General features: G+C 30.7%; 1 protein-coding gene across 2 annotated transcripts; it reads right to left on the reverse strand.

Annotated features, from left to right (window-relative positions):
- LOC114396736 (desumoylating isopeptidase 1-like) lies at window positions 1–2,892 on the reverse strand. 2 transcript variants are annotated; one of them, XM_028358877.1, is made up of 5 exons: window positions 2,742–2,892; window positions 1,993–2,098; window positions 1,765–1,862; window positions 1,112–1,428; window positions 1–725 (listed from the first exon to the last, which is right to left on the reverse strand). In XM_028358877.1, exons 2-5 carry the CDS (start codon window positions 1,999–2,001, stop codon window positions 310–312), a joined length of 840 nt encoding a protein of 279 aa, XP_028214678.1. In that variant the 5' UTR covers window positions 2,002–2,098; window positions 2,742–2,892; the 3' UTR covers window positions 1–309. The 2 variants fall into 2 exon arrangements, with proteins under 2 accessions (XP_028214678.1, XP_028214679.1); XM_028358878.1 differs by lacking the exon at window positions 2,742–2,892 and adding an exon at window positions 2,639–2,712.
- Window positions 2,893–11,373: the final 8,481 nt, after the last annotated feature.

Below are 11,373 nucleotides of genomic sequence, written 5' to 3' on the forward strand. Positions count from 1 at the left end.
TACCATTAAAACCACTTTATATACTTCTTTTCTGCCACGTGAAAAGAGCCTTCTTAAAAACTTATAATCCAAGAGTTATATTCCAGAAAATATGTCGAAATGACTCCCCTGATCAACATTTCACTCGAATCCACTTAATCCGACATACACATTACCAATAAAGTAGTCTCCTCATAGAATAGATGTTACAAGTTGATCATGTTTTCCCCGGTTCAAATAATAACCAATGATATGAAACACTGCAATTGCGCAGTGATAGTATGTAGGGATTTTAGACCCACAAATCGTCAGAATGATGAAGAAAAGTAGCTAATTCTGAGACACGGCAGTAGTATGGCCGTATCTTTGCATGACTCTTTTAGTGGCTAGAGCTGCAGCCTCACTAGCACGCATTGTCCCACTAGCCATGATTGCAGCAAATTCTTTGAGAATCTCATCTTGAACCTTGTTGCGTGCATCTCCAAGAGGATCTGCTGTGACCCCATTTGGTGATGACTTCTGGGGTTCCCCTGCTGGCTTTGCAGAAGGTGATGCTGCCTTTTCATCTTTGCCCTTCACTTCCTTGTTCACCTCTCTGCTCACAACATTCTCAGTGGATGAGTTGGAGATACTAGAGTTTTTTTGGGTATTAGCTGAAGCATTCAGGGTAGTTGAAGGCCTGAATTGAGGTACTTGAGGAACTGCACCAGATTTCAGTGTTGTCTCCAAGTTCTGTATCATAGGCACTGCAAAATGAAAGTGGTAAGATAAATAAGCAATGAGCATAAATGCCGCAAGATTACTCTTAAATAGGTACTTAGATAAGCTCAAAAGTTTGTTAACTCAGAAGGAGAAATCTTTTATCATTTACAACAATAAATGTAGAATGAAAATGAAAACCAACGAATGAAGGAAAATGTAGATGCTGATGCAAAGTTAGATTGAATTGCTATCAACACTCAAGTAGATCCAAATTTAGAAGACAAAGCGTTTTTGCTATGAAGTAGTTCTATTACAAGCTTTCACTAATTTTATATATTATACTTTCACTGTGTCAAAAATATTTGACATACTTTAAAAAAAACTATCCACATTCGGAATAGAACTTGAAGGGTTAGAGGTGATAACTCACATATAAGGGCTCCCATTGGGCTGCTCATCACCTCATTGGGGAGCTGGAGAATATATTCAGGAATGGACGCACCAACCAAAAATTGAGCAACCTCATTGCTGAAGTTGTTGCAATTGTGAGTAAGCAGACTATATGTTTCAGGCAGGTATCGCGGACTGATTTCCTGTAAATACATTTCGAAAACATCCTTGGGAACATGTGTCACACCTAAGTCTACCACTCTAAGTGGAGTTCCATATGGTGTTAATCCAGCAGGAGAATGTTGTATGCCACCACCAAAGTAATACTCATTACCATAAACCACAACTCCTGTGTGCCTGAGGCACAAACAAAGTACACAAATTATAGGCTTTCCAGATTCCAACAAAAGAATAGCACTCTTAACGATATTATCGTGTACATCCAAAAAAATGATAAGAGAAAAAAGTGGCAAACCCAAGTTTCAGGTATTATCATGTTTTGATTCATATCTATTTCTATAGTAATCCATAACTAAATAGACACTGCATATCCACAGATCACAGCATTAATATTCAATAAACATGTGTAACAGTCACCCCAAAACAAATCCAATTTCGTTAAGAATACAACTAGCAATGGCATCAATCAAAGAAACTTTTTGCCCTGGACCAACAATATAGAGAAGCACTCACCATATGCCTTCAATAGCTTTCCCCAAAAAGGACATTGAAAGCTGCCGTGCTAGTCCTTGGCTCAAGTCATAAACATTTAGAGTAACCCTGCAACCCTCCTGCGATCAAATATCAAATGTAACATGTAACGATAAATGTCAAAACAATTGCCAAGTACTAAGATGTAAAATACAAAATAGAAAATTATCTACAAAGAGACATTTGGAAAACATCATTAGTACCACATACCTCAGCCATCTGCTGCAGTCCAATTGAAAATTGATTAGCCTCTTTAATTAATTAAACTTGCAAAGGAGTGTTGTAAGTACTCCAAAATAGAACGGATCACAAGAACCTGAAACAGCGAAACTCGGTAAGAATCATACCAAAACAACCATAAAAGAGAAACACCCTCATGAACTAAACATGTAACAAAAACCACAAAATCACGAGAAAAGTGTCCTACTAGGAAACAAGTACATCCATCATTTGTTATCATAATCATTTTTTTTTTGTGTGTGTGTGTGTGTGTACAATGACAACAAACGAAATTTTAACCGCAAGCCTCGTCCAAATCACTCAAATCTCCCACAAAGTAGGCTTCAAAACAAAAACTAAACATTGATAAACAGAAAAACATCTCAACATGGAGCAACCGAATAAGAAAATATTTCATAAAAATAAATCAATAAAACAACAATTCAAAATCCAAATCCAGAAGCAACACAAAACGCAAAGACCCTTTTCAAAAAACCACCCCTTGAAAATTTCACAATTTGAATCCCCCAACCCAAGAAAAAAAAAGTTTTTTTCCAGAACGGGGTAGACCCAAATCCAAAATTCAAACTTTCAAACATTTACAGATCCAACACAAAATTGGCACCCCAAATTCTACCTTAAGGAACAAAATAAACTCTTCAAAAATATCTGAATCAATTAGTAAACCACGCACACAACATGAATCCTAAAAATACCCTACAGAGAAAGAGAGAACTTACGAGAAGAATGAACCACGAAGCGACACAGAAAATTACAAGATTAGAGAACACGGTTCCTCTGCAACAACGAAGAAAAACCTTTGGAGGGTAAGTCCTAATAAATAGAAAAAATATTGTTATTGTATTGTCCATTGGAGATCTAGATTCTCTACTGCCATCACATTTTACCTTTCCGTAAGCCTCCACGACTTTCTAGAACCTACCACGCTAATTTCAAGTCCACGTGTTTTTTGCCATCAATTTATATTTTTATTCCCTGATTTTATTTGAATTTTTTCTACATATTGGTAAACCGACATTGGTTAACGCGTTTGACATTACGTCATTATTGAAGGTTTATTCACTTTTAATTTAGGTATGATAATCTATTTTGGTTATTTATTTTACTTAAAATGTTGTAATTTTTTATCTTTTAAAAAATTTAATTTGATCTTTTATTTTATTTAAAATATTCAAAATAGTTATTTATCTTTTAAAATCACTTGGATATCTTATCTTATTTAAAATATTTAAAATGATCATTAAATTATTTAAATATATTCAATTTTTCCTTTAAATAATTCTAATAACACTCCCATAAAAAGATTATTCTAAATATATTTAAACACTTAAAGTATCATTTTAAACTTTTTAAATAATAGCATACCCTTTAAAAGATAAATGATCATTTTAAATCTTTTAAATAAGATAAAATACCAAAATAAATTTATTAAAAGATGATGGATCAAATTGAACCAATAAAATATCAATGATCATTTAGTCTTCTTTAATTTAATGATTGAATTTCTCATTTTAAAAAATATTTTAAAAAACAATTATTTTCACTAAACAATTGAGTATATAACTAGATTCTCACTTAAACATGTAAAACAAATTTAATATATTATATTCCTCATTTTACATGATAAATCTTACTATTGATATATTATATTGAATAAACATGTAAAACAAATTTAATATAACTAGATTCTCTCTTAAAACAATTGAGTAAAATATCTTCAATTATATTCATTAGATTATGAGATTATATACAATTATAAATATTAAAATGTATCATTTCACAAATTTAATAAATCATAATAAAACAATTTAAAAAACTTAAATACCAAAATAGAACTATTTAAAAACATAAAAGTCTAAAATTAAACTATTTAAAATTATATTGTTTCAATTAACATGTAACATCACCATCTCAATAAGCGTTAACAAATTCATCATCGTTAACATATAGAACGTTCAGCCAAACAAGATTTTAACAAACTCCTTTAAAAACATAAAGAACTAAAATAAAAATTTTAAAATTTAATATAACAAACACGGAAAAATAGTAAAAGATAATGAAAGAAAAATAACATTTAGCTTTTATGTTAAGATAAGCTCCATTTTGAATCAACCGGCCTAGCTGAGTTAGTTGACCTGTGTAATAGAGTTGTTGTAGATCTCTAAAGTTAAGTTCAACTCCTATAAATAAATACATAAAAACTTCATTTTTAAATTCTTGTTATCAATTAATCTTGAATATAAATCATTTTAATTTAAAATATCGTATTAATAAAATTGATTCATTTTGTTTTAAATATTTTATTTTTGTAATTTTACTTTAATTTTTATCTTTATTATTTATTCAAATTTAAAATTATAAAACAATTATTGTTAAAAATAAAATACCTGTTATTTATTTTATTTATCTGTTTTTTATTTTTATTTAATTTTCAAAAATCACAAATTCATACAAACATTTCAATATAAAATAAGTAGTTGAAATTAATTTTGATATACATCTTAACTGCATTTAACTAATAAAAATCAATTTTACATAATGTAAAAATAAAGTAGTGCTATATCTTCTAGTAATATTTTTTTTACTACTCTTTTTAGTGTTTTATAAAGTAAAAATTAAATAAAATATATTTTTAACATATTTAAAATATAAATAACATTTTACCGTTAAATTAATTTTTTTCCTCTAATTTATTCTTTTGATCATTTAATTTTTTTGAATTCAATTTAATTTTGTAATTTTTAAAAGGGTTCAATTTAATCCTTGCATCTAACACAATTAAGTTTGAGTCTATGTGATTGCAGGAGAGTCAACTCATCAATCTTATTTGTCCCGTGGACATAAATTTAAGAGTGTTAAACACAAATCATCATTGAGGACCAAATTAAATTAAAAAAAATAAAAAACTAAAACGAACTAAAATAATAAATTAGAAGAAAAAAAACTTATATAACCAACATTTTATTACCTTTACATTTATTACATATTACATAAGAGAATTCCCGAAAAAATTAAAAAATTAGAATTATTCTAGTGGAAGTGTTTTCCTAACAAATCTTACCTTCAATTCAATGTCCGAGGTCAACCGTAAAGAAAAATGCACGTTACTGCATGATATATTTATTCATTTTTATTTAAAAATACAAAGTACACCATGTAGTTATGACGTGTATGGAAATTAAATCTGAAATTTCTACTTCTCAATATATTAAATATAAAGTTGTCAGAAAAAATGTATTAAACATAACGGTATGTCTTCAAAAGAAAAAAAAAACCTAACGGTAACGTAACACTTCTGCAGTTCTGCTCATAGCTTTGAAGTTTGGATATATCTTCTTAAACCATCGAAGTATGAGTTCCTACGAGGCATAAAAATGTAATGGTCTTTGATAAAAAAAATGTTATGGTTTATTTAGCATTAAAAAAAATTGGGATGTCTTTCAAAAAAAGAAATTGGGATGGATGAAAACACGGGACAGGGAATAAGGTAGATTTTTGAGGTTTTTTATTTTATAGATAACGTATATTGTGTAACGTTTTTTGTTATTATAACAATTCGTAATAAAAAAATATATTTTAAAAAACATTCATAAAATAAGAATTTAAAAATATCAATGATTCAAAATATGTCAACTATTATAATAAATGAGTCCTTAAATAAATAATTTTATTCTTAAATATAAACATTTAAAAAAGATTAACTAAACTAAAATAAAATTTAACTAATAATGAATTAAGTCTTAAATCTTTCCACATCTCAAAAACTTCTTCCACAAATTCTTAACATAAAACTTTTAACTATATAATAGTCTTAATGAATAAAACAAATTTTAAAAGAGTTCTTAAATACTGTTGTTTTCAATTAGTGTAATAATCGAAAAAATCTAATCATGATATCCATAAAATTAAAATAAAAAAGATAATATATATATATATATATATATATACATAAAACAATCACAAATTTATTCACACTACCATTATTTAATTTCTTAAACAAATTAATATCACAAACATAACTCGGTGATTCTCAGAATCACTAGATTTGTTCTTTGGTTGTCAAAACTGGTGTATGAGTTAGTGTCTTTTCTATCGTAGATAAAGATATCCAAAATCTCTTCATCTCAAATGGAAATACCTATTATCTCATCCCCATCTCAAATGAAGATATCTCATATCTCTTCTTCATCCTAAATAAAAGTATCTCATGAATATTCAATTCTCAAAATAAAATTATCACCACTTCCGAGAAAATGATGGCCTACTCATGTGTAATTACAAAAATACCATTCCATAAAACTATCAAATGAATTTTCTTATTTCATGCACCCAATAAGAATTCGCAATATCATACCAAAAATCTATATTTCAATTTAACCAATTATGGACACACACCAAATAATCACAGTTCATCTCAGTCAATCTTGTGAGTATCAAATCATAAATATCAAGTAATAATACATAATCTAATAAATCTTATATTATTAATAATATGAATAGTAATTCATCATGAGGCTTCACAGTGCAACCATGTATTCTTACCGCAATCATAAAACATAAATAAGCAATTCAATCACTTTAAAAAAAAAATCCAAATATAACACTTAGAATGCTACTAATCCCTAATTTTTTTTATTAAGAATCCCAAAGAAAATCCTTCATGAAATATACCATGGAAGTTTAGAAAAAGAAGGTTATTTTACCCGGCTCGTGAAACACATAGTAATTCACGCATTCGTTGCTTATTATTTCTCTTCTCCTTTTAGTGGGTCAACAAAATTCTCTTTATTTCTTCCTTCTTCTCAAACTTATATGATATACTAATTTTCTATTTTCTGAGAGAGATTGTCTATAAAATTCTAACAAAAGAGAATTGTGTATCCTTATATAATACAAGAGTATATGATTTAAGATTGGGTCACGTGAGATATATTCTCAATAGATTTGGCTAATAAAATGTTTCTTTATCTTTTTCTACTATATTATCTAGATTATTAACATTATTAATATGATAAGATTTAAATCATTCACAATGATCACAAATTCAAATATAAAAAATATCTTATCCAAACTAGATATGCAATGTTATATTATTACCATAATAATTATCTTTACAATAATAATAGTCTTTTAATCTTTTTAATTAGGATATGAAGTTCTTTTATAATTATAAAATAATCTCAACAATCTTATATCAATCACCTAACATTTTTTATTAATAAAATAATTTTTTAACATAATCAATTTTAAATAAAATAATTAAAACGGACATAATTTTTTTATTCAATTATTTCAATGATAATTAGTATATCATAATACAAGCATCCCAAATATTATATCACAATCATTTTAATTCAAATAAATTCTTATACTAATAATTTTTAAACTAAAATTAACAACAACTATTATATTAAAATTTTAGGATGTTACATATTCTCCACTAGAGACAATGATGTTCGAGTTAGATAAAATCACTATGAGTCACAAAGCTCTCTTGCATCACTAATTAAGTTGAAATAATCTCATACCGGTTCATTCACACATTCGGTGGTTTATAGGTTTTTGATTTGAAAGAGATATGAGTGAAATTGTGAAAAAAAAAATTATAGGATTTCTTCTCACCTTATTTGATTTCTTAGGGAAATAGATGAAAGAAATAAGATTAGAGATAATAAGATTATATTACCTTTAACATGCTACTTGAAATGCACCGTTTCACTTTTAGGAAAGAAAAAAAAAATAATAATATAAAAACAAAGTCATTCTACCCACTTTTATGAAATTCAACCTGAAACCCCCTCCAATTTACAACATTGTTCTTAAAAAAAAAAAATAAAGTCCCTCTCCTCCGCCCCCTTCAACGTGAACCCTCCTTCTCCACCCCATCATCATCATTTTCTTCCTCTTATTCTTCCCGCTATTTTCCTCTATTGTTTCAAAATCCATCAAATTGCTTACACTCTAATGGCATGGGGAAGTGATTGAAGTTAAAGGGGAACAAATTCTTCTCACTATTTTCCTTTGGCTTAAATATGTTTTTCATACCTGGGAAATATGTTCTTTTCATATTACTATTTAAAATTCATTTTTTTTCAACTAAGTACTTGAAATTTTTTTCGTTTCAACGTAGTACCTGCAGACTGCAGTTAATCCCATTTTGTTAAGTGATGATGTGGCAGATGGAGTGTCACATCATCAAGCCTACTCACTGACACGTCATTACTACGTCATCTCCTTATTCCCCTTCTCCAACGAAAACCACCACCACAACAACAAGCATGTCCTCCCGCCGTCGCAATCCGCCGCAAGCCATAAAGAAAATGTTGTGTCGTGCTCTATTTGGTTACAAAACAAAAACAAACAAACGAATAGAAACCCATAAAGAAAAAAGTTAAACAGAGAGAAGAAGAAAGCATATCTGGAATTTTCATTTCGTTGGTGTATCGTGTGCGTGTGGAGGTTCTTTTCTTTGGGACTTTCCTTCAAATTCTAGATTCTCGCCCTTTCTTTTCTTTCCCTTATAACCACCAACCTCTCCCTTCCCTCCCCCCCCCCCTTTTATTTCACTTTTCCCTCAATTTTCCATTTCGAAAATTGAAATTTGTGATCTCACCGGTGGATCGGTTTCAATCTTGTTTTCCAAGTATCGAGAAAAAAATGGCAGAAGAACACAGATGTCAGGTGTCGTGCTTTTGTGCCAACAATTACGGTTTCTTTGGCAGCCCTGCCGCGTAGAATATGTGCTCAAAGTGCTACTGGGATTTCCTGCTCAAGGAGTAGCAATCTTCCAACATGAAGATTGTTCTAAATCAGTCTCTTATTCTGGCATCGCCTCCGTCGGTGATTTATCAGCCATCATCTTTTTCTGCTCTGGCAGTAGATTTGGCTTCGACAGTGGTTGTTAACATGCCACGCACGATGGAGGAGGTTAAGGAATCACAACAGAACCAATGCTTGACATGCATATGGCGCGTAGGGCTCACGAGGTTTAAGTGTCGGTGCAGGATGATGCTTTGCGGGACCCATCATTACCCGAAGTAGAACGTATGCGAGTTCGACTTCAAGGGAATAAGGAGGGAGCAAATCATTGATGTGAATCCGGTGGTGAAGGGCGAGAAGCTCGAGAAAATCTGAGAAGAAGAAAGAGATGATGTGGCAATGACATGGTAATGACGTGTCAGCGAGTAGGCTTAATGACATGGCTCTCTATCTATCATGTCATCACTTAACAAAAGGGAACTAATGACATGTACTATGTTCAAACATAATTTTTTCAGGTATTTAGTTGAAAAAAAATGAATTTTAGGTAGTAATCTGAAAATGACCTATTTTCCAGGTATGAAAAACATGTTTAAGCCTTTTCCTTCATTTCTTTAAAATGATCTATTTGAGCCTTTTGAGGTAAATTCGTAACCCATTGAGGTAGATGACTATTTTTAAGACATAGATTAGTTAAGGGTTGTGGGTAAGGGGTTCAAAATTAAATTAGTAGGACTATTGTGGTTTCCTCAAAACCCTAGACATGTTAAATTTGGGGGTTTTGTCTAATCTCTTGTTCTTTTTTTATTTTTTATTTTAAGGCCTATATTTTGTGGAAAATATGATGGTGGCTCCTGCCAACGATATTGGAAGACATTGATTGTGTTCTCTTTGGTTTTGAGCAGCCCATCTACTTAGTGACACTTTTAACTATTTTTAGGAGAAGCGTGTAAATTTTAAAATAAGCTTTTTTGGTGATTATGGTTTCTAAGTACTTGAGGACGAAGTATAATACTTATTTTACTTAGTTGGAATTGATTCTTTGTGATCCTTAATGGTTTGATGAGTCTTTCAATATAGTTTGATAATAATGTGAAATTGGTTTATCATTGTGGATGGTATGATTGATTTTTGTTTGCTACAACAAAGAGATAATGTAGTTGACGAGTTGAATACTCGTAGTATATATTTGTCGTTTGCTACAACAAAGAGATAATGTAGCCTATGGTTCAAATACTCATAGTATATATTTCTCGTTTGCTACAACAAATAGATAATGTAGCCTGAGTCAAATACTCACAATATATATTTTGTTTGCTACAATGAATAGATAATGTATCATATGAGTCAAATACTCATAGTATATATATTTTCCATTTGCTGCAACGAAGAGATAACAAAGTCTATGAGTCCAATACTCATAATATATACATTTTTTTCTCTACAATGAAGAGAGAATGTAACCTATGGGTTGAATATGCATTGTTCCTCTTTTTTTGATTGCTACAACAAAGAGATAATGTAGCATAGTTTATTGTTCACCACAACGAAGAAATAATGTGGTCTATATGCACATAGTAATAAATGAAAGTTCATGTAAAGTTTAGTACGTTTGATTATGATGTTGATTACATTTTCAATGAGTTTTCAAAGGAATAAACATTAGTTTTCATGAAAGTGAGTTGTATTTTTTTTTTGCTTTTATTACATGTCATTTCAATTCTTTTTGAATGAAAAACTCATGTTATATTTGTTTTCTCCTTCATGTCCACTTTGTATTTTATGCTCTCACTAAGTCTTTGTGACTTACCCATTTCTTTCATTTTTCCCCTCAAATACACAGGTGGTTGAGTAGCTGACTTCTTGGGATTTGCTGACCTACCCACGAATTCGTCCATCTTTTTGGTAGGCCTTGAAATTCTGATACCAATGACAGATGTCGTACCGGATGTCACGACATCACACTTCAGAACATGCAAATTATATTGGACTGTATGAACAGATTAAACAAGCAAAGAACACAAGAGAATTGTTAACCCAGTTCGGTGCAACCTCACCTACATCTGGGGGCTACCAAGCCAGGGAGGAAATCCACTAAAATAGTGTTAGTTCGAAGATCTAACAGCCACTGTTTACACCCTTCTCACCTAACCACTACCCGTGCAACCTCTACCTAAGAGCCACTCTTAGATATGAGAACCCCTCTCACTCCCTCTCAAACACTCTCCCGTGTTTACAGTCAAATCAAATACACACCAGAGATTGCTCTCTGAACAATAGAGATCAACTCTACACAACCTACAGAGATCAACTCTACACACTCAGGTCCAACACTTGATGTTAGGGTAACATCAAGGTGGCTCACAAAACACTCAAGTCCCAAAACTCACAAAATAACTCTTCGATCCCGGACTTGGTCATCAAACCCGTGCAGCCTTCATGTTTATATAGCTGTGTGCGTATCTGGGCTGCAACAACTTGTGCTGGATGAGATCTATCATTCTCCTGAAAAATCTGCACTTAAAGATCTAAAAGATACAGTTTGATCTTTTAGTTTTTATCTTTAATCTTTAATCCCTGAACGAACTCTTC

The sequence above is a fragment of the Glycine soja genome, chromosome 18 (genome assembly GCF_004193775.1).
Source record: "Glycine soja cultivar W05 chromosome 18, ASM419377v2, whole genome shotgun sequence".
Lineage (NCBI taxonomy): Eukaryota > Viridiplantae > Streptophyta > Magnoliopsida > Fabales > Fabaceae > Glycine > Glycine soja.

Coding starts and splice junctions, on each gene's coding strand:
- LOC114396736 (XM_028358877.1), bottom strand. Junction 1,429..1,764: donor AAAGCTATTGAAGGCATATG/GTGAGTGCTTCT, acceptor TTTGTGCCTCAG/GCACACAGGAGTTGTGGTTT. Junction 726..1,111: donor CCCAATGGGAGCCCTTATAT/GTGAGTTATCAC, acceptor TTCATTTTGCAG/TGCCTATGATACAGAACTTG.